This window comes from Pecten maximus, chromosome 18 (genome assembly GCF_902652985.1).
Source record: "Pecten maximus chromosome 18, xPecMax1.1, whole genome shotgun sequence".
Classification (NCBI taxonomy): domain Eukaryota; kingdom Metazoa; phylum Mollusca; class Bivalvia; order Pectinida; family Pectinidae; genus Pecten; species Pecten maximus.
In genome coordinates, this window is record NC_047032.1 from 14,055,405 (window position 1) to 14,082,148 (window position 26,744).

At 36.2% G+C, this 26,744-nt stretch overlaps 2 protein-coding genes across 2 annotated transcripts; both read left to right on the plus strand.

The window, feature by feature from the left end:
* The first annotated feature begins 1,655 nt into the window (after nucleotides 1-1,655).
* On the plus strand, nucleotides 1,656-16,405 carry LOC117316169 (inositol-3-phosphate synthase 1-A-like). Its single transcript, XM_033870677.1, has 8 exons — nucleotides 1,656-1,892; nucleotides 3,258-3,431; nucleotides 6,480-6,641; nucleotides 8,095-8,224; nucleotides 10,756-11,159; nucleotides 11,817-12,059; nucleotides 14,392-14,804; nucleotides 15,102-16,405. Exons 2-8 carry the CDS (start codon nucleotides 3,318-3,320, stop codon nucleotides 15,268-15,270), a joined length of 1,635 nt encoding a protein of 544 aa, XP_033726568.1. The 5' UTR covers nucleotides 1,656-1,892; nucleotides 3,258-3,317; the 3' UTR covers nucleotides 15,271-16,405.
* A 612-nt stretch (nucleotides 16,406-17,017) lies between these two features.
* Nucleotides 17,018-26,583, plus strand: LOC117316170. Its single transcript, XM_033870678.1, has 7 exons — nucleotides 17,018-19,977; nucleotides 20,421-20,478; nucleotides 21,098-21,281; nucleotides 23,591-23,744; nucleotides 24,815-25,026; nucleotides 25,704-25,852; nucleotides 26,274-26,583. Exons 1-7 carry the CDS (start codon nucleotides 19,932-19,934, stop codon nucleotides 26,416-26,418), a joined length of 948 nt encoding a protein of 315 aa, XP_033726569.1. The 5' UTR covers nucleotides 17,018-19,931; the 3' UTR covers nucleotides 26,419-26,583.
* Nucleotides 26,584-26,744: the final 161 nt, after the last annotated feature.

Below are 26,744 nucleotides of genomic sequence, written 5' to 3' on the forward strand. Positions count from 1 at the left end.
CAAGTGCCCTCCAGCTGCTTCCACGTGGCGTGAAAAGTGACTGTTAAAACATAAAAATTAATCAAATGATATCGTACACAGCAGGAATATATTGCGTCTCCATTGAAGCAGAATACATAAAAGGTACGTAGATATTGTAATGTATATCAATATATGTTTCGATATATCCTGGATGTCCATGTGTTTTTTGTTGAACAAGAAAATGTGCACTGGTACTGGAAGAAGACGTATGAAGCTTACACGCCGCCAATATTTGTGATCGTACGAGGCCACTGGAGACTGTATCATGTCTTTTTCCTGATGTCTCCCATGACACTATCTCACTTTTCGCCCTTTGTTTATAATTAAATGATAGTAGCGGTGCCTGCTTAACGCTTTGCATTTTAAGGAGTGAAACGACTTGTTCACCCGTTGTCAGTGTATTGTTCTAGTTGTGGTGTGCTGCTGGAATTCGGCAGTATGCTTCAGTGAGGTAGCACTATAAAGTCTAAATAAGATTCTCGCTATCACAATGAGACGAACACGAATATACCAAAATTCATATTCACAACACTCATGCATCTCGTACAGAACACAGAGGAAGCCGTACTTAAATGACCATAGTTGTTGACAGGACGTTACACAATACTAAACCAAAGTACATGCCTTGATGAGGCTTATTGTATTTTTAGATTAGGTATTTCTGAATGATTTGACCATAGCTGTTGAACAATGTAAAACCCAAACCAAATTTAATCTTTTACGTAAAATATAAGTTGATAAAGCTAAAAACAATTATAAATAGATTGACCAACAAATAAATTAAATGGATGTGTTTAATTTAATGATTTGTTCGTAATATTAACATATAATATAAATGTTAGATACCATAGTTACTATAATTACTACTATTACTTTATGATTTGACACTTAACGTGTGTAATAGGATTTAAGCACATGTTAACGGTTTATGTAAATGAAGAATGCTATACACAGGAGAAAATATACAGGTAAAAGTTTCGCCACACAGCGTAAATATGACCGAGAGAGTGAAGCAAACAAGATAAAATCAATCTTATATCAACATGTATTTATGCTGCAATGTAATTTATACGATATTGATCCGCTGTTTCTTGGCATGTTGGAGAGTTAAATGTCCACAGGGGGTAACTTAATGGAAATGTGTGGTAGTTTTTTTTTTTTTGTTTTTTTATTATTCTGGATATTTCGAAATATTTTCTCAAAACAATCACGTGGTGGACGAGTATATTTATCAGTTCAACTGCTAAAAACGAAACATCCAGAATACCAAAACAAATAATTGACTTAGCCCGCTACTAAACGGTCCCGTATTATTGACTTCTACCGGTATGTTGTGCTTACTTGTGTATATATTCATAAGCTCATCAGTCGGTATGTTTGATCCGATAACATGTATAGACGGATGAAGGTCTTACTTCATCGTATTTTAAAGTCACATCAAATATTATGGTATCAATCGGTTATATTAGTCTAAGCAAAACAAACCTAAACTCTGATGTAACCAGGCACGCTACGTGTCAGATACACTATGGTCTGATCCTGCTTCGACCAATCAGCTGTTAGTCATTACAGTATTGGCAAAGCATAGTTAGCACTACGTCGTACGCACATATATATATATCACTCCATCGCAGTGAAGGTTTTATATTTTGAAATCGGAACCTCTATCTTTAATTAATAGCTTATTGCATAGCTGACATATGTTAAATAATTTCAACACGTTCATAACGAGATGTATGCAGAATTACCCATGCTTTAAGACCGCCTTGAGGAAATAATTAAATACCACGCGGGTCTATAAATAGGATGGTGTCATTATTTTATGTTCAGTGGTGTTTTCACATGTAGTAACTGGAGGACACTCAATGCAGGTAGGTTTTCTCTCATTACTCGATCTATCAATGCATAGTAATTGTTATCATATGAAACTTGAAATAAACTGTATTAGAGCTTGATATATTCACTAATTTAATTTGAATTAGAGCTTGAGATATTCACTAATTATCATTCGGATTGTATTTTGATGGTACGACAAACCAAGGATGATGAAATATTTTACTAAGTTGCAGTGTGCTAGTTTCTTAGTATTATACTTCTTGATATTTTAACCGCTTCCACATATAGCACTAAAATGCATTCATATAATGTAAGTATACATGTTTGCTGCTGTATAAAATGTATTAAAGAAAATCATGTATAGTATCAGCTACTACGACCTATTTATATTGTTACCGTTCATGATTATTATTAATACATTATTTGTTATTTATATTGATGATCATAAACATATTTTGCTATATATGACTTGATTAACTTACATGGTTTTTAGATATACGACATCATAGACTAAGCTAACTTTTGATATTACCGCTAAACGGATATTAATTTAAGGGAGTATGTAAGATATATTTTCATCATACAGCAGCGCATCCCTTGAAAAATACAGTTTGTATGGATGCACAGTGGCAGCCTACATGCAAATGGGCTAAAGGCCAGCATATCAAACATACACAGGCATGTTACTCGTTATAATCGCTAGCACGGACCCCATATAATGTACTCGAATCTGTTGCAATATACTAATATACAACATACTCGGCCTGTGCATGTCATAAAACTCCCTGTCTGACATGCTTACACGCTCTGTAAGAAATTATATCTAAGTATATAGATACAAACAAATCTGCTTATAAAACACTTGCACTCGTTGTATAAACCTTCCGTTTGCTTGATAAATTCTTCGTAGAACGGGGAAATAATATGCCTGCTATATACCACTGATGTCAAAACAGCCGACGCATGATATCCCCTTTGCTTGGTCGGGATTTTGTCTCCAATATTTTCTGTTCAGGGGCCATTGAATAAGCATTTACTTCCTCACTTCTCTTTCTGTGCTTTGTTTTCTTCTATATGGGTCTCCTTGACTCGCTGTCTTGTACAAATCCTTACACTCTCGGTATGAATTCCTTCCTATCGCTGAATAATGAATAACTCCATCGATATAGAAAGACTTTCAATCTTTCAATTTTCATATTGATCTTATGATATGATTACCGGGGGCTATCTCTACTCTCCATCCATATTTTCAAATGTCTTTCAGCCTATTTAGAGTAACCTCCTTCGCATAATCTCAAGCTGTATTGAAGGTAGGTTTAGATGGTGTGTCTTTTTTTTATAATTATTGAATACTTTATAAAATATCTTTAAAGTTAATAATATATATTTTGTTGTTTTAGAACGGCCGAATCGTGGAAAAAAAACAGACAACCGATCGCAAAATCCAGGGAAACTAGACAATGACGTCCTTTACAGTCGAAAGTCCCAACGTACGGTACTCAAAAAGATTTATAGAGTCTGATTACACCTACCAGACTAGTACAGTAGAGAAAAATGGACCCTCGTCTTACAAGGTAAACATTCGTATAAATGTAGTGTTTGTTTGCTCAGGTCCCATGACCTCTGAGTGCCAATGGGTTGGCCTAGCAAGTACATGTTATAATATATATATATATGAGGGAGGTGTGTTGTATATTTCAATTTTGAATACGCATGTAGTACTTGAAACAAACTGGTAACATAAATTGCCCATGCTATTGGACTTGTTAAAATATGGTTGGCGTAATATTTAATGTTGATTTTGTTACAACAACAGTTTTCCCCGTTTATGTGTTATAGAGGAACATAAACAACGAATAACCAGTGCTTATCTCTATCAGTTTGCTTGGACAGGAGCGTCGCCACATAAAAAATCACTGTAAACCCTGTAAATACAAAAGACATTTTTAAATATGTAATAAATTGACGATCTGTAAATAAGCATATCATAATTATAAAGTGTCTTCGTTCTAATGATAATGAACCATTTCACAAACTCACAGATACATAACATACCATTAACCTACGTCACATGTAGCGCCACTCCCCATACACTTCCCGTCAGTACGCTCACATCACGCGACTATACACGTTCAAGCTCGCATGTATGCACTCCACGCGCTGATATACCTGGACACAACTAGACAAACAGGCTACAGATAAGTGTAGACGCAACCTTACGTAACTACCACACCCGTATGGACATTATAGATATACACACAGGTTTAAGCTGACCAGAATGGCCTGTAGCGGTGACCTTTTCGTGGAATATTCAAGTAGACGATGAATATATTTGTTCATAGGTTGGTCAACCTGTTGATCGCTGTCTCGGAGCATTAAGTGCATAACACGTGAACATGCTGTGGATTAACTTAACAGTAATCTATGCGATATTGAATATTATTTAAAAATATTGACAAAAACGGTCGATTTAGGGAGATAACAATGATCAGTGGCCTTTTGGTCTTACTATAATGTACAATATAATAAAGCTTACTGAGTCTGGTCTCTGGGTCACACGTACTTTGTACCTATACAAACAGGTAACATAATAATAAAAGACGACTGTTTAAGTCGTTGATTTGTATAAATTACATAAAATTGTTAACCTTATCAAATAGATATATACACATGTAACTTATTTCAACTATCAAAATTTGTAAAACAATATGTTCTCGATCGTGGTGTATCTCGGTGAATGCTGTCTTGTATATTAATAGTCGAAATTGCAGCATGTCAGTAAAGATGACGACGTAGATGTAGAATAAAATAAAAATGAAAAAAAAAAACAAAAAAACGAGAAAGAAATCTTAAATGTAAAAAGAATACAACCAAAATGTGAACACAGGAAAAATATGCACACATATACACTTGTAATAAAAACAAAAACAAAACCTGTGAAATCCAGACGGGAGTCGAACCCGCCACCAGTATTTCAGTAACGTACCAAATGACTGATTCGTCAATACGAAATGTTGCATGTACAAGTATGCAATACACCTACTTTCCCTATATGATTGTGGACTTATTTGCAATCAATATCCTTATCACAGTTCAACACGACATATGATTCTGGTCGGACAGAAAATAAACTCCCTATAATCAGTAAAACTTAAAATAAAATATACATGACTGAATACATAGCAATAAAAACGAAGATACAATTGACCCAACGACATATGGAATGGAAAGGGATTTTAATATAGCTGTATAAAATGTCTTTTGTGTGTCGAGTAGAAATATATATAAATTTATATGAACATCATTAATATAAGTTCATGTAAATCATAACTTGTGCTTCTTGTGTGGTGAACCCCTGGACAAACATCCTGAAGTGACTCTGACTGTAGTGTCCTCCTAGAAACCCGTCTTCACATGCACTGACTGAGACAACTAAATTTTGGATCTGATTTTTTTCTTTTCTATCTTAACAACTTTCATCTGCCTAATGCCCCCTGGACAATGTCTCACATTTGGCCTTACGTTGGGCGTTCCGCATCTGTGAGGAAGGATTTTGGTTCTGTCCCCTGGCCGAGACAAACCCGGGTTTTAAAATGGTGGTTGCTACTCCTGTGTAGTTTTAGCAAGGTAGTACTACAAAAGGCGCCATGAGTTTCGCGCTATATTAAAGAGACAAACCAAAGCATAACGCAGCCTTCCGAAATACACACACATACACCTCACGCATGCATATCATACACAAGGATGGGCCGCGGTGGCCGAGTGGTTAAGGTGTTCCGACACTTTATCACTAGCCCTCCACCACTGGGTTGCGAGTTCGAAACCTACGTGGGGCAGTTGCCAGGTACTGACCGTAGGCCGGTGGTTTTTCTCCGGGTACTCCGGCTTTCCTCCACCTCCAAAACCTGGCACGTCCTTAAATGACCCTGGCTGTTAATAGGACGTTAAACAAAAACAAACCAAAATCATACACAAGGGAGACCGTCCTTAAATGACATTAGCTGTTGTTCGGACGTTAAGGAATGCTAAACCAAATCGATCGTCCTAGTTACTCCCTTGACATTGTCTAACTTTGGCCTTTAGTTGAGAGCTCGCCCGTGTGAGGATTTCCATGGCCGAGGCATACCCGAGTTAACATAAATGGTAGTTACCACTCCTGCTTAAACCTAAGTATTATCGGAGTTGGACGCACTGCAGTGTGTCCTGCTGTCTTCAACAGTTTGCTTCATTAAGGTAGCGCTATGAATTCGACATCAGTTCTGCGCCATCATAAACACGAACACGCTGCAGCCTTCAAAAATAGCCAAAGATGTTGATAGGACGTTAACAATACAAACAATCCGTTCTGATATAACCCCGGCTTTTGGTGTCCCCTAGGTAACCATCCTAAATGACTTGCTGTTGTGAGGACTTTAAGCCCCCAAAAATTAACAGACCACCCGACGGATTTGCATGGCACTGGATATTGTTTGGCAGCTGGAAGGGACAGTTTGGCGGAGTTTTGGATCTCTTGATCAAATAGTTGCTTAAATGTGCAACACCTATGACATGCACAATTGTGTTTTATGAATAGCACTATATGTGTACACAAACCATATTTTTATCCTGACTTCCAATCCTAGGTAACGCCAGTGGATATCAAGATGACATTTCGCACTGACCGCCAGACACCTCGTCTAGGATGTATGTTGGTAGGCTGGGGAGGAAACAATGGTTCGACGGTCACCGCGGCCGTGCTGGCAAACAAACACCAGATTTCCTGGCACACAAAGGAAGGAATAAAAGTAGGTACATACAAGTAAAACGGCTTTGATTTCCATCGTTTAATGTCCTTTTAGACCCACCGATATATTGCCAGCACAATGAAATATCGCATCTGGGCACAATAGCGCCACATCCCCCACCCAATCACATTATATTTACAACTTTAAAATAAAAATGATATTTACCTAGAAATCAAAGCATTACTTATAACGGAAATGAGATAAGAAGAGGCTTAATATTCCAAATTAATCTTTTAAAAATACTTTGTACTAACATCGTCAATGATGCAATCTTTAGCGAGGTTACATCAACTTAATGATTAAAACTAAGGAAATGTACATTATAATTATTCTATTAGATATTGAATTTGCAATTTAGAAATATATAGAGTTTATCGAGTATCTTTTCGTTTAATATCACATATATTTTACGAGTTTGGCAAAATATCGACATCAGTGGTAAGATAGCACAGTGGGAACACACTTGCGTTTCACCTAAGCTGTCGGGGTTATGGGGTCACCTGCCCGATCGGTTTCCTTCCACAGTAAAACTCCTAGCCCGTTTCCATCCGGGCAAATGAGCGTGATGATGGTATCAGCACTAGTTTTATAATTTTTTTGAGAAGTTATTTTTTCACTAATAAGTATGATTAATCAATATGATTGTCAATTTAGATGATGTTACTGAAGTATCGTTGTTTCGACAAGGAAACACGCAACTCCGTCCGGTCATGTTAAAATTTTTAAATCAAAGAAAATACATAATGAATTAATGTTGAGTATGATGTAAATTTACGTAATGTAAAATATATGGATTTACTTATGCGTTATGGAGCCAGCCAAACTTTACTTTACTTACTGTTACCAACCATAAGCTCGTGTTTGGCTTTACTATGCTGTATTAAGTGATGGTTATGGTTTGGGTTCGGTCCCTTGAAAGAGAGATGTAGGATTAAAACTTTCTACTTGTCATCCGGCTTTAAACTTGCTTGGCGGTAAGGGCAGGCAATTCTGCTGTCCTTAAAAAAGTGAATTCGGTCTGTGACATGCTATGTTGTTCAGAACTTTTGTCAGCTAAGAGCACTGTTAAGGCGTCCCGGGTGACAATAGCTGTTGCGAAGAAGTAAACCTTAGCACAATAAAGTACTATAAGCAAAGACTTCTTATTCCCAGTTAGTTTAAAGACGAATATGATAGCCCCTACTTGAATGTAAAGGTACTACATCAGTATTATATTAAATTTAATAAGGCTCTTAGGGGTACTGTGATGGGTAAGTGAACATTGTCAAGCTATCCGTAATTGCAAGCAATCTTGAAAAGATAGCCTGCATGGCCCAAGAAAATAAAAATAATCAATTTAAAAAATAAATAAATAAAATGATATAATAAAAAAAAGACAGCAAAAACATGATAATTCAAGCTACTCATGTGAGGGTATAATGTAAAGTTAAGATACTTTTTTTTTATTGTGCAGTGTGCTAATTTCTTTGGATCTGTCACTCAAGCATCGACACTTAACATAGGATCCGGTCCGGACGGGGATGTCCACATTCCTTTCTGCAATATTCTACCCATGGTCAATCCTAACGATATAATATTCGACGGTAAGTAAATACTTTCACATTTTACTGCAAATTGAATTGGTCATTCTATTTTCATTTTATTTTCATTGATACACGATCAATAGTGAAAATAAATCAATAATGATAGGCCTTAAAGATAAATAAATGAAAGAATTTTACTTTTTCTCTGAAACTAAGTAATTGATATCTCTATTATTTGACTGATAGCATTCCCTTGGGTTAAGGATTCAAAATTGTACAAATGACGGGGCCGACCTCAAGGGGGCTGAGGGTGGGGCCAGAATGGGTCAAGTGGCTAAATTGATATGAACAACTTCTTCTCTGAAACAGCTCATATTTAACTGGAGGTAAGCATCCTTTGGGTAGGGATTCAAAATATTTTATAAAGGAAGTAACTGACCCCCCCCCCCCCCCTCCCCCGAGGTGCAGAGGGCGGGGTCAAAAGGGGTCAAAACAACTTCTTTTTTGAAACTAAGCAATGGATATCATTCACATTTGTGTGGTATCATCCCTATGGGGTGGCGCCAAAAGTCAATTTCATTTCATGGATTAATGTATTTTTTTTTGGCATAAAAACCCCACATACCTATATAAAATGCCTATGATATATTTACATAGCAATACCAGTGACAAATATACTTAATCATCATTCTTGTTTCATATCTCATGAAATCCACGTGAGCGATACAGGCCCTCTGGGCCTCTTGTATTTATAGTGATTCCAAACACTAATTATAAAAAGCTGAAAAATTTTCAAATCAGCAAAAAAATTGTAATACCTAGACATTTCCCTATTTGCTCGACATGAACTATTGACATAGACACTGATACTGACTTTGAATTCTATGGATGATGTCTCGAAATATTGTTCTAAGTAAATTGCTAAAGCAAAAAACCAAACAATTTTCCTTCTCTCCTTTGTTATCCACTGGGGAATACAAAACAGATTTTCCTCATACAAGTGTGAATTATTCCCCTTTTCCTCCAAGATTAAAAATATTGGGGTGAGCCAATTCCCATCAAATCCTGAAGATTTACAAGTGATTGAGTTCCCATTTTTCGAGGAAATTGGTCCAAATTTAGACATTGTTCGATTGCAATGAAATTTGGTATTTTGGTACTTCATGGGACACCAGTTACTCATGTAACCTCACATTAACTTTTTCAACAAAATAACCGCCATTTTCTGGCCCCTGATTGGTCCAAATTTAGATATTGTCCGATTTTATTGACATTAGATATTTAGCTACATCATGGGACACCGGTCCCTTCCGCAACATCATTTCACATTTTAACAAAATGGTTGCCATTTCTTGGCCTCTGATTGATCCAAATTAAGATATTGTCCGATTTCAACAACATTTGATATGTAGCTACATCATGGAACACCGGTCCATCTCGTAACATCATTTCACATTTTAACAAAATGGTCGCCATTTCCTGGCCTCTCATTGGTCTTAATTTAGATGTTGTCTGACTTTGATGATTTGGTATGTAAGCACATTTACGGACAGTGGTCTCTCTTGTAACCTCAAATTCACATTTAAAGAAAATGGCCACCTTTAACTGGCCTGTGATTGGCCCAAAGTTAGATAGTCGGATTTTGACGAAATTTGAAAAGGATACAGGTACAAAATGGTTCACTCTTTACTCTGGTCACCTCACTAATCTTTTTAACAAAATGACTGCCATTTACTGACCTCTGATTGGTCCAATTTTAGATACTGTCCGTGTTCAATAAAATTTGGTTAATAGGTACATGGTCCAATTTAAGATATTGTCCGAATTTTGTAAAACTTGATATGTTGGTGTATTAGGCGACTGCAAATTCAACTTGATGGCTTTGGTTGCATTGGGACCAACACGGAGTCTTCTTATTGGTCGAAATTTAGATATTGAGTGGTTTTGATGAAAACCACTCAGAATCAGAGTTATCGCCTCTTACTACGCTTCATTCTTTCTGTGACATCCTTTAGGTGTCACCCCACTAGTAAATGAAATAATTTTAAATAAGGATTTTTTGAAAAGTTCATTGAACAGAACAGAATAGGGAAATCGGTGGGTTGTATATCATATCATCGCTATGTAAATCCCAGTAACACTGTAAAGTTGTTTTTTACGTGGAAATGATGCAAAAGTAACAGGTCGGTATGTCTTGTACGTATAGAATAGGTAGTGCTAATGCTGCTATATGCAGTCTCTGTCATAAAGCTGATTGAGCATATTTCTTTGAATAATATTAAAGTACCGGGTTTTATTATGCCAGAGATACGGTAGAGTTCGATTTCTGTCGGGAAGCTTGGAAGGAAGGTTTTGTTAAATCATATGCAAATGTAAAAGGAACAGGTCGGTGTGGCTTGTACATGGTGTTAAATACGGCCTCTGTCACGTGTGACCGATGAGCATACGTCTTTGGTCCATGAGGTAGAGCCGCTGATTATCAGGCCGGAGACTCAGGTTCGATTTCTGTCGGGGGGTACTCAGTAGAAATGTTTTTCCTCTGTTCCTTTCATATAACATTGGTATCATAATGTTCAATCATTCTTTCCCAGGTTGGGATATATCCTCGATGAATCTAGCAGATTCAATGGAACGTGCTCAAGTCCTTGACTGGAATTTACAAACGCAATTACGGCCTTATATGGAACAGCTGAAACCTCGGCCGTCCGTCTACATACCGGATTTCATAGCAGCGAATCAACAAGAAAGAGCAGATAACGTTATGACTGGAACAAAAGAAGAAATGATTGAACAAATTCGAGCGGACATTAGAGATTTTAAATCAAAGAACGAATTAGATGATGTCATTGTTTTGTGGACAGCAAATACAGAACGTTTCTCTGCTGTAGAGGTAGGATTAAATGACACAGCCGACGTCCTCCTTCATTCGGTCAAGATGAATGCTGCCGAGATATCTCCATCAACTATGTTTGGTGTAGCGTCTGTCCTGGAAGGGGTAAGTATATTGTAAAACAAATGTTGGTCACTTCACACGGTGTTGTGCAGTCAAAGGAAGGTAAAACAAACTCATATCTATTGACTGTTGATTTAGCAGACATTGTGGTATAGCAGATGACGTGCATTTATAACACAAATAACATTTTTGTCATTTTTGTGGTGTATAGATATATATTTATAACGACAAGAAAAAAACAACAACAATATTTCCTTCGCTGTCCTTTTCATTTAATGAAATTTATCAGCCAATAACGACAAAAAATGTCGCCATGAATGAAATTCTGATGTTTTTTGTCTAATTTTGTGGTGTATAAATATCTACTTATAACGGTAAGGAGAAACACAGGATACCGGGACATAAATTAGGACATAAAGGCGTAATAATTTCTAAGAGAAACAAATCGTCAATAAATAAGAGAAGATTCAACAGGGATTGTGTACAGTGGATTAAATTTTAAGGGTTTGCGTTAATATATAATCTGGAGTTAACGCACAAAAAGACTACTTTATGATTAGACTACACTTTGGTCCTGTGTGTTATTGTTATATGACGTAAAATATATATTCAAATTAATCCTGAATACGTAATGTTAACAATAAGCAATTTTCAAAGAAATAAAATAGATTGATATTTGATTCCTTTTATTTTAAACAGTGTACATACATTAACGGATCACCACAGAACACATTCGTCCCCGGCCTAATAGAACTGGCGGAATCACACGGAGTACTTATTGCCGGAGACGATTTCAAATCCGGACAGACGAAAATAAAGTCTGTATTGGTGGACTTTCTAGTCAGTGCTGGCATCAAGCCAGTGTCTATAGTCAGCTACAATCACCTCGGAAACAATGATGGAATGAACCTGTCAGCACCGAAACAGTTCAGGTCTAAAGAGGTACGTCATAACTTAACTAGAAACATTTAATTTATGATTTAATAAATAATGAATGAAATATCTTATCTAGGGGTATAAGTTACACGCAAAAGTGTGGCTATTGCGTTAAGAGATGAGGGTTGTAGCATTGTTTTATACTTGAACAAGGATTAATTAAAAACTAGAGGTAATCGTGTAATGTCCAATCACTTTTCGTGAAATCGTGTAACAACCAATCACATTTCGTGAAATATTTTAGCTGTTTTGTTCACCTACTGATAACATTTTCGTAACGCATTAGACCGATACCATTATGTGGTTTGTTATTAGATTCCGGTTAGATTTGCTGTTTAATTGTTTAAAAAGAGGCACAACAAACCAAGAAAACAATATGAAAGAAATATATCAAAAGGAACAATGAAGGTGTTTAAATGTAAAGGTTTGAACAACAAAACAATCTGTTTGCTAAATCCCTATCGTATTGTAAAGTAATATGTGATACATAATATCGCATTGATACAATTGTGTATCAAGTAAACAGGGGATGTCTGAATATATGTTTATGTGCTTGTATGATATCAAAGTTAGTTTAATTAATGTCTTATTGTTAAACGTCCTTTCAACAGCTTAAGTCATTTAAGGACTGCCACCCATGAGCAAGATGCACGTGTGTAGTGTATGTGTGTCTTGGGAGGCTGTGGTATGTCCATGTTTTCCTCCTTGGGATGTAATGGTTTTCACGAGGTGTTGTATATCTCAAAACCAGCATAACCAACTTATATACATTTATTTACAACCACTCAAGATATACATTGTATACCAAACAATTGCACAAACACACCACTCTTCCGCACACACCTAACTATATATATATGTGTGTGCCCCAGATTTACAAATTTGTCATTATACACCAATAACAGTTCGCTCTACGCAGATTCTAGTTTTAATAGTTTAAGTCTTTGCACACGGTTTCACCATATTCCAAAAGTCTTATAATCCATATGTGTGTGTGGTGTATGGAGATAGTGGGAACATGTCACTCAAAACCCCGTGGTGTGGAAAACACTTTTTGTTGAACTATAGTTCCCACTTTCATAGATGACTCAAGGTCACATCAAGATTACCGCAAACCAGCTCCTACATGAGGCCTATATAATGTCGGGCTTACAGAAAGAGGTTACCTACAAGGCATAACCAACAAATATAGTCCCTAATCTAGCCATAATGCCTAGTACAACATTATTATAGCCATCATTATTACAAATGGTCGACACCCCAATAAGAAATACAATATCACCAATATATAATTATAATTATCACAAATATCTCAGTCTAGTGATAAACTATATACTTATTCCTTACGTAAAAGTAGAATTATTTTTTTTACTCTCACATACACATACCATTCACTGAACATTTAATTTACACTCTCCTATAAACGAGGCATACAGCCTCATGGACATGTATACGGAAAACACAAGGCACACAGCCTCATGGACACAGTTCACAGAAAAAAATAGGCACACAGCCTCATGGAAAAGTCCACAGAACCACAAGGCACACAGCCTCATGGACATAGTTCATAGAAAAAAATTAGGCACACAGCCTCATGGATACAGTCCACAGAAACACAAGGCACACAGACCTATGGACACAGTCCACAGAAACAATAATTATACTGACAACGGGCGAACCAATTGCCAAAGAACATTCAATATTGACACAGTCCACAGAAGCACAAGACACACAGCCTCATGGACACAGTCCACAGAAAACACAAGGCACACAGCCTCATGAACACAGTCCACAGAAACACAAGGCACACAGACCTATGGACACAGTCCACAGAAACAATAATTATACTGACAACGGGCGAACCAATTGCCAAAGAACATTCAATATCAAAGTTTTGAGGTTAAATACATTAGTTTTCTCCGATTTCTGAAAAAAACATGCAACTAAAGCTATTAGGAAACCGACTATTTGGCCCCGACATTGATCTGCGTGTCAGAGACAATTTACTGAATAAGAATTGCGGGGTTGCGTCCCTTAGAGTATCTCAGTTATTTGTGAAAATAGTGGCAATTCATCCTGGATAGTAGTTTGATGAACCCTTTCTTAGAAATAATTAGCAAATGCTTGAAATGATGGGTTCAACCATTCCGAAATACACTCACCACACTGCATCTGGGGATGGGCTTAAATTAACATAACTGTTGAATTACAAATCTAAAGTCAATCGATAGCGGACATACAATTTTATATAAATTCAATGATGAATAATACGATGTTTAGTGGCATAAGAACCTCCTTTAAGGTAATTGTAATACTTTTTTTGGTTTGTCTATTGCAGATTACGAAGACAAATGTCGTGGATGACATGGTCGAGTCCAATCAAATTCTCTACCCGACCGGAAAGAAGCCTGATCACTGCGTTGTAATTAAATACGTGCCATACGTAGGGGATAGCAAACGTGCCATGGACGAATACACATCTGAGATAATGATGGGCGGTCTTAACACAATATCAATCCACAATACATGTGAAGATTCCTTATTAGCAAGTCCAATCATCCTTGACCTCATAATCCTAGCTGACATGTGTAAGAGAATTTCCTTCAAGTCTGAGAGTCAGACCACTTACCAGGGATTCCATAGTGTTCTGTCTGTTCTCAGTTACCTTTGTAAGGCACCACTTGTACCACCAGGCACACCTGTAGTCAACGCCCTCTTCAAACAAAGAGCGTGCATAGAAAATATATTCAGGTAAGCAGAAATAACCTTTCTGATTTTGGTATGTATATGACTATCTGCGCTGAGACTTTTAAACGAGGTTATGAGCTTTGAACGAAAATAAGTAACATAAAGTTCAGGTGCGTTTATAGACGGTTCAATCAATGCAGTTTTGAAACATTTTCAAAGAAATATAAGTTTTAAATCCCTGATACTACTTTTTCCCACAGAATCATTGATAGAACAAAATCAATTATAATGAATCGGTTGTAATGCAAAATGTCATTGTTATCATGACTCGATTATTATGTATTCTTTGTTTTTCCACAGGGCGTGTGTTGGACTTCCTCCACAGAATTATATGGCACTCGAGCACAAAACTAACATTCCAAATTTGCTCCCCGGTGTAACTGGAAAGAATTCAACTGTGTCGACCTTAAATTCAAAACTGTCAAATGTATCAAATGGTATCAGTGCTAGCATAACAAATGGACATTGACGACGTTTTAAATAGACATACATAAATCTTCTAAATTAAGTGAAGATGATAATGATTTAAACATTATCAGGTTACTAAAGAGAATAATTTGATAATACAATATACGGAAATTTATTTTGATACTTACCTCAAATCAGTCATGCACGATATACCGACAGGGTATTTTGAAATGATCATATTTTAATAATTCTATAACACACTTCAAAAACAACAATAATTTAGATTAATTTAATTCAAGACTAATTTCCCTGCTCTTGGTTTGATCATCAATATATCAAAACACTTTAACTAGCTTCGTTGAAATGTTTTGTGATCAAGTAAAATTTTTGTTGGTTTAACTATCAACGCTTATTCTTCATTTTTAATGTCATATCTTTTGTTCCAAAATGATCTGATAAATCAGAATGATCTTATGCTTCATTAAATCACATCAAATCATGTATCCCAATATTACGACGACCATCCCCTTTCCCAATAAACTTGATCCTCGGAGAATAGTAATATTGTACCCCCGCCATGAAATGGGGGGCCACATATTGTTTCCCATGTCTGTCGTGTCCCGTCCTGTCCCGTGCTCTCCCGATGCAATGCCACTACTTTATCTCAGGAACTGCTGATGCGATCGTCACCAAAACGTTTTTCGGGATGTCAAGTTGCAGCGGCGGCATTTATGTCTTACGGACATTTTGTTATGAATGCGCAATATCGCGTTTATAGAGTACGGGTTATGTCACCTGTTACTGTGTATTTTTTCATCTGTACAGAGACAGTTTCTGAAATATTCATTATATTTTTGTCATGTGAAATTAATATCCAGCCGGAAGACTAATTCCAGACGTTTGAGGGATATTATATTATATATATACTAAATACACTAAATGCCTGAATATCGTTATAATGAAATAGTTTCAATGAATGGTTTGGTGGCACAGGCGGCCGGTGTTCGATTCTCGATTCAGATATGAAACGGTATGGGTTCACCTGAAAGGCTATGTAAGTTTCCCCGGGTACCCTGGTCTCATCCAACAATTAAACCCCATTGTGCGCTTCCATCTGGGTAATCATGATATGATTAATAAGAATAAGATAAATAAAATATAATATTACAATTGACTCAACATTGAGATCACCCCAATTTGTCTTTTATTGTTGTATATGCACGAGAGTAATACTGTATAACATAAAATGTTAAGAGTGTATTTCGTAGTTTGGAGAATTTCAATTATGTCGTTGTAACAATTTAGTGTTCCTGCTTACTCCTTGTAACAATAATTTAACAATAATACATACAACATTATTTGTTGTACAAATTTTATCTATATTCGTGGTTCCATAGTAGTCACGAAAACAACGAATGTTTATATAGAGCGAACTTTTTTTGTTATACAGTATATACTGGAGCGTTGCATTTTGTTCGGGTCAGTTAAATCCATTGTGACGTCATAATATGGACAATGATGTGAAAGCTGGGGGATGTTTGAAACAGTAGGTTTGCAGTAAATTTGAAAAAAAAAACATGTTGGATAAATATAGTGGTCAGGAATGTAGCAAAATTAAATCCCATGTTAACATTTTCAACTCTTTCAAAGGGGACAAATACCCTAAAATCTCGGTAATAAGCCTGCATCGAAAATAGGCCGGTCTTGAAAGTAAGCCTTGGATTCCTTGCAATGAAATATATCTAAAAATAAGCCGATATTATTTGTCCGGTTGTCACTTCTAATAACGCTTTGCTTTAAAAAAAAAATAAAAAATCATTTGATGAGCATATATAAATATATTGATAATATGTCCATGTACTTGTACTTAATTTATAACTGTTACGTCAAAACCCTATGATTCGAACTTCGTTGATTCGATTTTCACGCTGTATCGAACATTTTGCTTGGTCCCGAATTTTCTCACTATATAACGCTACTAACGAACCTATGTATGATTCGAATTTATAACAAATCGAAGTTTTCGATGTATCAAACTTCATGGACTGTTAGCTATGATATTATAGGTATTATCATAGAGATTTTAAAGTGTCCCATTTTTTTAGATTTAAAAAGGTATTTATTTTACTGACTTTTGTGCTGGAGTTTATGATACCGATTTAAGTTAGCCTTGGCAATATACGTCGATGGAAAAAAGATCAATTGATGATTGGTATTTTGTTCTTGTCAAATACCAGTAACGTATGAGTTTTAGAAACAAACACGTTAACATTTTCAAACTTTATGATTATGTAAAAATATTCATCAATCAATATACGTAATTAATATTGACCGAATCTGAGAAGAACGAGACGTGGAACTAGATGGAAATGATACAAAAGGTTTCAAAAGAAGTCTAAGAATATAGAACATGAATGTTTACGAAATGTTTATGGAGCACGTTTAGTGATCCCTATCTTTACGGTTTCCAAATAAGTTGTGAATATGCAAAATTGATGGCGTAGCAAAATGAATTATTCAGAGGGCACTTAAGGCGTGAGTAATATGGAGATAAAGCGTTAAAAGTTACAAATAGGGTCTCCGAAAACGTAATAAAGGACATTTAGAATAAGGGGAAATAAATGATTAGTTGAGGACGTCTAACTTCATTTCCCACAAGAAGGTTTCCAAGTGAGATCATGATGTTGATATTGTATCTTTCATATACACACAGATATGTTTAGAATTCCATAATCGTCTTATCAAGTTTCTGAAGTCCCAGATAATAATAATGATTGATAATTGGCCAGAAGGTACCTAGCACATAGAGGAATACATTTTCTCATATAAAACACCTTGGCCAATTGTCAAGGTCACATGAGCTAAACTTAATTTTCGAATATTCTCAAGTTTTGAAAGATCCATGAAACTCTTCTTTGACCTGTAATTTTGTTTGTTTTGTTTTTATTTTACTTAATTTCCTAACACCAATATTCTTCACCTATTTTCAAGGTTACAGGGGTAAAATATGTTAAAAACATCAAGCAGACCTACATGTCTGATATGTTGCCAGCAGATACCTAGTATAGAATAGTATAAAGTGCCCTTCACCTATTTTCACAGAGGGACAGATAGATTAAAAAATGAATGTCTTTTTTTTCAAGTTGTAGAAGACCCATATAACTAATATTTGAGTACAATTAAGATTCAGCTTGCAAATGACTTTGGCCTATTTCTATCGTTTAATACGTGACCACATACAGTAAGTATACTGTGTCGGATCAACAATGTGCTTCACATTGCATAGTGTAATTTCTTTGCTTACGTTATGTTTGATTCAACAAGATATCCAACAGAGGTATTTTTTGGAAATACAATACCTTTATATGATTAGGTCAATACATATATGTAAGACCCTTCCATTGAACAATGCATCGGTGAATCATAACTTATCTTAGAAATATTGTATACAACATGCCGAAACAACACTAACGTGATACGGTCAACATGAATATTGGAATCATTTCCCCCATTATTCCTTACTGGCTATGTCAGCGATTCAGGCCCAGTGGACCTCTTGTTATGTTATACCAAGTTTATCAAGTGGACAAGGCATATACAAAAATATTACGTGAAGGAAACATCATTAATATATTGAAGAGCTTTGCCAGGTCACTGTTCCCCGTTCTGATAAACTCTTAAATATCACTACCTCTGTATGCAAACAATAACACGAGAGGGTGACTTTGTTCACATAATTACGCCAATGGTCTTTTGTGTGAAAATTGTATTACTTAACTCAACAAAGATGCAGTCGGTACCTTCGGTGAGAAAGGGATTTTCATGGCCCTGTTGAACGAAATGTTAGATTGGTTGTTAATGTTTTCCTCTTATCTACACTGTTAGGTCATTTAAGGACAGTGTCTACTGGAATGGGTCATCTGAAGGGGCGTTTTAAGGCGCCTGTGTACTCAAAATTTCATGTCACAGACGCATTCACATATGTCTTCCGGTCAGCTCTACTGACACCACCATAGACCAGTAATATATCCTTGTACTATTGGTACTGATAACGTGGGGAAGTGAAGAGCTAGCTTTTTTTAAATAATGAAGTATTATGGTATGACTTCTCCTGTTCGTTGAAAATGTTTCTTAGCCTTCTCTTAGACTACTCCTAGTCAGAGATATCCCCTCTTCGTTTCTATCTCATTGAAATTTAGCAGGCTTTAGATATATTCAGGATATTAAATTAGATAATGCCAAAAGATGGCCATATTTATTTTAAGATTTTTTATCTACGAATTTTATTCTAATTCGGCGATCTTCTGATATTGTTTTAAACCCATGTCTATGGAGATTTCACAATTTACTAAAAGGACGTATAGCTAACTCAACAGTTTCTTAAGCAGCATGTGATTGGCCGATTATTCTTGTTATATTTCCAGGTTTCACATTTTGACACAGGTCAAGTTTGTATTGGTGTCCACATTGCAATACTCTTGTTAATTGTATTGCTGTGCCACTGACTGCACGCAGTTAGGCCAATTAAGGACAACACCTTATAGATTAGGGCTAAATTAGTACATTATGCAATCTGTGCCGTCTATGTAACGCCTCCTTCATGTATGGGATCGGAACAGATGCAATGATAGGTCGAGTTGAGATAGTAGGCTTGCAATACTTATAACTCATCGGGTAATCAGTGCCATCTCACACAGTCTACGGTCTCTGTGAACGTTCACCATGGTCTCTATGGCACCCTTTTCCCTGCTACTGTTTCTCGTCTTCGGCAAGTACTTTTTAATTATATGAAATATGTTTACACCTAATATGAATGCAAAACCTAAAATCAAGAGCTTGTTTTATCTTGATTAAGGCATGCTATAACATATTTATGAATCTTTCGGTAAAATGTACGCTGAGAATTATTACTTACCGAAAATAATTACTGTCATTTGGCTATGGCTTACCGGTACTTATTTCAATGATCTCTGTGTAAATTTCTATTTTCCTTATATTTATATATCCAAAATTTTAAAGTTTATATCGCAATCATGTTGTTCTTGTAATTTCCGTATAACATGGTTTATCGTAAAAACCATAATAAGTTTATATAGTTATAGATAAACATATGACACATATTGGAGTTAATCTCACCACTCTAGTGTCTTTGTGTACTCTGCAATAATAAACATTATCAATTCTAAATTGTCGAAATCACTGGATTTACAGTCGCCACAGACGCTGCACCACCTACGCCTCTTGAAATGACACTGAAGTCGATATACAGGTAAAAGTGTCATTGATTTCTGTCATAAAGATAAGAAACAATACGATATGCAGGAGCAATAATGGCCATCGTTGTTTTCATAGGCTCTGAACACGAATCCTTTATCTGTATGGGTCAATTAATGATTGCTGTCAGTGACTTTTTAACATTATTTTGAGTTTGCTGTGTTTCCATTCTTTGAACTTCCTTCTAATCGGGTGTTTGCCCAAAATGACTGTCGCTGCGGTGGCCGAATGGTTAAGGTGTACCGACGCTTTATCAATAGCCCTCCACCTCTTGATCGCGAGTTCCACGTTGCCAGGACGGTGGTTTTTCTCCGGGTACTCCGGCTTTCCTCTACGTCAAAACCAGGCACGTCCTTAAATGACCCTGGCTGTTATTAGGACGTTACGAAAAATGACCCAATACACCCTAAATGACTCAAATAGTCCGCGGACCGCATTGGTAGGAAACAGAGTGAATTGTTGATGACTATTTCTAAGATCGAATCAATATTGCACATTGGCTTAAGTTTTTAATGATTTTGACATACATGCATGATAGTAATTATGCTTCTTGTGGATTGATTTGGTTAATTAATGTGAATACAGTGGAAGACAGAAGTATTTATAATTGACAGGCAAGAAGGCTTTGAGTTTATTCAGAAACTCATATCCCACAATGACAGTATACACCACCATACACGCGCGTCCTTCAAGCACAAGTATGTAGGAATGGGAGGAACAATCCAGAGAACAAGGGGGTCAGGAGCATGGCTGGACATCGAAGCAACATATTCCGTCAGTGAATCGGCACATCAAAGGGTAAGCATGAAGTCAAAAAAATCATATCTCAAACAATCGACTTACTTAACATTATTCCCTGGTTTCTTCAATGTATGTTATAACAACACCGAATATATTTGATTTATCATAACCGGAAAGAGTAATTTAATGCGCACCTTACAGGGTCAGGATTGGAGGTCTTCAATGTCGGAGTCACGTTAGCTATACTAAGCAAAATGCTAACATGAAATACCACAGCATGACAGAACACACCCGGTATAAGCAATCATCTCGCACATACGAGAAGCCGTCCCTTGATGATATAGGATGTTAACCACTCTTGCAAACTAAACCAGCCCAGTCATTCTATTCTTCAGTTAGGATATATTAGAAAATCCAAGGATATGACTTGATGTGCATCATTGCTTGCGATTGTATCAGACTAATAACATATCAAAGTAAGTGAGAAAAAATGATGATCTTTGTTTGTAACGAACAACTAAAGTGGTATGTAAAGAACAACTATAGTCATTCCCCGTCAATTGAAGATTTCAACATTTCTTACAGCCTTAAAATGGGATAGAAATACAAAGACTAAAATGAACTGAATGATGGCCATCATCCATACCATCTCAATTAAGTTTAACACACATATTGCCCGATCTACAAGCTAGAAAGTGGTGATCCATATATATCAAAACCAAGCAACACAGCTTCGGGTGAATTCTGTATACGCCGCGCCCACGTCAGTTTCCAGTACCCAGACTATGAACTTTATTTTCATCACAGCGATGGCTTTATCAAAGATCAAATCAAATTTGTTTACATAATATTCTTTTTTTAATTCGTGAAGCTATTATTCGGATAAACAAATTTAATAGTGCGAATACAGGAAACTTGTCCTTGTGTTTGACTGGACATGGCGTACACTTTCACCTAAACCTCTGTCAAGTACCGTTTCAAGTAGGATGAATTCTTCTTCTTTCCTTCTTTGGTGATATTATAATGATTTATCTATTTTCAAATGAATGCTTTCTAATGCTGTCACCTGCATATTTTGTTTTCTCACTTTAATGGCGGAATATGTTGTTTTCTTTCAAACACGTGTTCTTTTACAACATAGCACATTTTTCTCACTGCCTTATCGGATTCGGGAATCTCATTTGCTTGTAATCTTCACAGATGACTATAATGATTCCGAACCATATAGGTGTATTTAGACAGTTCCCACTACGCAGCTTAAATTACATTTATTAAGGGATATAGTCATTTTTTTAGTTTGTACATTGTTCCATATAATCCGAGGATGTTCAGGCAGTGACCACCTTTTATCTAAAAATCTCGCACATTATCCAATGTTTCTGATAAGGACGTTCACTTTGTTTAGCTGAAAAGTGCGTTTAACGTAAAATTCAAATGAGATATAATTCAGGATTCTCCTCTTATGGTCCAACCATGCAGGGTCTCCTATTGTTTAGCTATTGCGGTGACAACTATTTCTAAAACAACAAAACTTAATCTCTTTGTTCAAGGACAAATACATGAGAGAAAAACACATCTTAATTAGCATTATATTATATATATGTGCGAGGTCAAAGAAACCAGGTGAACCCCCTTTACTTATATTATGAATGTAAATGTTGATTGGTAAAATTAGCGTTGTCGCCGATATAGCTAATAACCATGACAAACAGCAAACCGTTCATGTGGTATTTTTTTAGATTATTGCTCGATAATCCTGAATAATTCACTCGTTCGTTATTACTTGTTTTTAAGACGTAAAGGACAGTTGATGCATAAAAACTTAAACTAGGGCAGGATTGGCTCATTTGTATTTAGTATATTCCACTCTGTCACCATAAGTTGTTAACATTGTCCTTGGTAAATTATTCATGTGCGACAGCTAGCCACACAGGCCGTTCTCTTGGGTAATACTTGATTATTCTAGTATAAGGATGATTGACATACGTTAAACAATTATTGCGATTACTAAAAAGTGATATTTTGGTCGGCAAGGCCATAAATATCTTGTTAGACGTATCGTCATGATTGATTTCAGTTATAAGATAGCGAGACGACGACATACATATATTTGCCCTAGCATATTCACGAACTGCCAAAGCCTACTAAAGCACACGTTGACAATTCGTATACAGTAGAAAGCCGTTCTTAAATGGCCATAACTGATGATGGAATGTTAAACAATATCAAATGAAATTCAAATTTAAAGAATAAAAAACTTATAAAATGGACTTCGTACAAGCGTTGCTACGTACTTTTGCCATCTACAAATGTATATAGAAATACTGCTTTGTATCACGTTATTTTGGTAATGATCCTTTTTCCAGGCTGCAACTATTGCAAGTCGAATGACTATGTACATGTCGTCCTCTATCTTCACAACGCTAGCCCGGAACGCTAAAGTGGGGGTGTTCACACGCTCTGATACCCTTACAGTGTTTCCCGAATACGCTAATCTCCGGGACACAACAGCGTGTAGAGGTTGGTAGGAATCACATTTTTTCAACTGAGATCAATTAATAGGAATTTTGTTTTCGAAACGAAAAGTTTCATTTCAATAAAATAATTTCTTTATCGTCGCTGAAAATAAAGTTTATTTCATGTATCTTATCGGCCGGCACAATACAAAATAAAATCGATCATGGATTTCAATCTGTTATGTTCAAAACAATGAAGTCTAAAGTGTTTTTTATTTCAGAACATTTTAATTTCTATACCTCAGATGCAAACGTATTGGGAAACAACAGATGCTTGTTTATAATCTATAATTATAATGCTTTATGATTTAGACCTCAGATACAATAGGTTCTGGGTTAAAGGGACGAATATAAAATACATCTCTTCTTTTGATTATAACAACCTTACAGCAGATAGGAGAGAAACAGAAACTTAAACAATAATTGTTTTCCCTACATGCAAGCTTGTCACGAAACATTTGGTAAAGATCAAAGGTGTTCCCTACCGGTGTCGGTAAATGTTCCTTGAGGAGCTGAGGAACGAAACCGGTCTGTGCTGTTGTGGTTGTGTCCTTGGGCAAGACAATTTACCCTTAATGCTTTGATTGGCAATTGGCAAGTGACAGGCCTCTAGAAAACCATAATAAGGTAGTGTCCGTGACTGTATATATATAAAGTTATATTTAAAAAAAAAAATTAAAATTTTTTTTTTTTTAAATGACGAGGAAATTGACACCCGTCCCATACCGAGAAGAATTGTATTGAATTATGTGAATGCAAATACTTAAATTCAAGATAAGTTGTCTAATCAAAAAAAATCTTGTTGTGGAAATGATATTAAAAATGATATGATATATCCGCAGAGAATCAAGCATAATTACATATGCTTTAGATGATTTAGCCTACTAAGTTTCAGAAAGTTTGATCGAAAAATGAGAGAGGAGACCTTTTCTCTGGACAGACAATTAAGACTTGACGTACGGACGACTTCTCGCCATAATACTCCCGTCGGGAGTATACAAACATAGTTCCTTTGTTTTATTGCAATGAAAATAGATATATGTTAATACAATAACAGATATTTTTTAATCAAAGGATCCTGTTCTGGAAGCTGCGCACACACTTGCACCTTCGATGGCCGGAAGTACGCATCCTTGGCCGGAACTGGCGGCGCTGTGGGATGTGTAGTAGACGATAATGTTTTGTGTGATGCTAATGACCCTTATCGTCACCAAGCCAACATGCTCGTACATGAGTTTGCCCACACTGTTAAACTCTACGGCATACCATCTTCTGTCAAATCTCAGGTAGGGGACCACGCATGTTAATTAAATGGCGATAAATAGTGTCATATATATGGAAAACGGCGCCAAAAATATCATAAAATGAGATGCACACATTACAACTTATTGTTGGTGAAACGCGAATAATATGAAAATGTATCATGTCACCTATTCCCAGTAAAACTGATTCAACTTGAGTTTAAAGGATGGATATATAAGAGGTCGTAAATACACACTCGTTACCTTAAATGTAAATAACTATAAGATATACCCTAGTTTCCTGTAATGGACATAACAAATAATATATACTCTTTTATAAACATTAGTCTTAATACACTTTATAACATGTTTATATTTTGTGTATTTTTCCTATGAAACATTGTATTAACAGTTTCAGGTATTAAATATTTAAACAATCGTACATTCTTTTAGATGTAGTTAAGTTCATTACCGGTGCAGGATCAATTCAAATATCTACACCGGTATCAAATATTTGCCCAGGTATCATACATGCAGTTATATAATCCATATAATAAATCCATTCTGACAGCACTTCCGTTTTTATAGAATTAAAATTCATCTGTTGTCAATTTATAATTTATCCAGTTTCTTCACACGATTTAAAAAAAAAAAAAGCATTTAGAGATTTTTTAGGGATTTTCAGTTCCTTTAACTAAATAGTTTGCTTGCCTCTTTTTCAGGTAACAGCCGCATATAACCATGCCAGGTCTAACCGCATTTGGGATTTGAATGCGTACGCCATGGCGACAGAAGAAGAGTACTGGGCAGAATCTTCTCAGGTTTACTTCAACGTTGAAAAGCTGACTTACACCACTGGGGGAATGAACACGTGAGTACTTGATATCAACATTGAAAACAATATAGAAATTGATGCAAAAGCAATGATCGCCACTAAAATGAGGTTATGGTATATAATATTTTAATTGGTCATCAGTTCTTCCTACAGTTGGTATGCTTAGGGTCCTTAACTTTTCCTTTCTTTTCTCACTGTTCTGTCTTTCTGTGATTTCTTGAGCTAGATGTCTCCTTGACACCCGTTCTCATATGATCCTGGCCCTTACGAGGACATTGAACACCAAACACATAAACAGGCATTTTGGTTGATACTATCGCAAATACATTAAATAATCTAAATAGTCGATCTTTACCGTTTTGTCTATACTATCTGTATATATCTCCATGATTCGAAACCTCAATCCAATGGTCAGTCGACCATGACGATAAGCATTTGAATATATTTAAATTTCCAGATGTGGACACAGTGGATTCTGCACCAATGAACAGGACTCCCGTTACTATTTATACACAAAGGACGTACAATTGTACAACGCACTAACATACGTATATACAAACAACCATCCGGAGCGACACAGCAACCTCGCCACTTGTATGTAATGACCACTGGTGACCGCTATTCAACCTCGCCACTTGTATGTAATGACCACTGGTGATCGCTATTCATGTGTTTACAGTGTTTGCTAAGACTTAAAGCAAACAATAGTTATCACCCTCGTTGTATCTTCGGAGATATTGGTTAATAAAGCCACTTTGTGTCTGACATTGAAAGTGTTGGTTTATTGTGTTGGGAATCTCGGAAGAGTTACTTCCCCTTGTGTGAGCTTTCCTGTGGCGGGAGATGCGATTAGCTCTCTTCGACCCAAGCTATGAACCAGCAGGACATGCGGTAATACCCCCTGTCTTAAACTACGTCGAATTGGAGC

What these genes read in the sequence shown, in the direction of transcription:
- LOC117316169 (XM_033870677.1), top strand. Translation starts at nt 3,318, where the DNA reads ATGACGTCCTTTACAGTCGAAAGTCCCAACGTACGGTACTCAAAAAGA. An exon ending in ACACAAAGGAAGGAATAAAA is followed by an intron (nt 6,642 to 8,094) that starts GTAGGTACATAC and finishes TTTATTGTGCAG; the next exon opens with TGTGCTAATTTCTTTGGATC. An exon ending in TGCATAGAAAATATATTCAG is followed by an intron (nt 14,805 to 15,101) that starts GTAAGCAGAAAT and finishes GTTTTTCCACAG; the next exon opens with GGCGTGTGTTGGACTTCCTC.
- LOC117316170 (XM_033870678.1), top strand. Translation starts at nt 19,932, where the DNA reads ATGGTCTCTATGGCACCCTTTTCCCTGCTACTGTTTCTCGTCTTCG. An exon ending in GTGAATCGGCACATCAAAGG is followed by an intron (nt 21,282 to 23,590) that starts GTAAGCATGAAG and finishes TCCTTTTTCCAG; the next exon opens with GCTGCAACTATTGCAAGTCG. An exon ending in ACCACTGGGGGAATGAACAC is followed by an intron (nt 25,853 to 26,273) that starts GTGAGTACTTGA and finishes TTAAATTTCCAG; the next exon opens with ATGTGGACACAGTGGATTCT.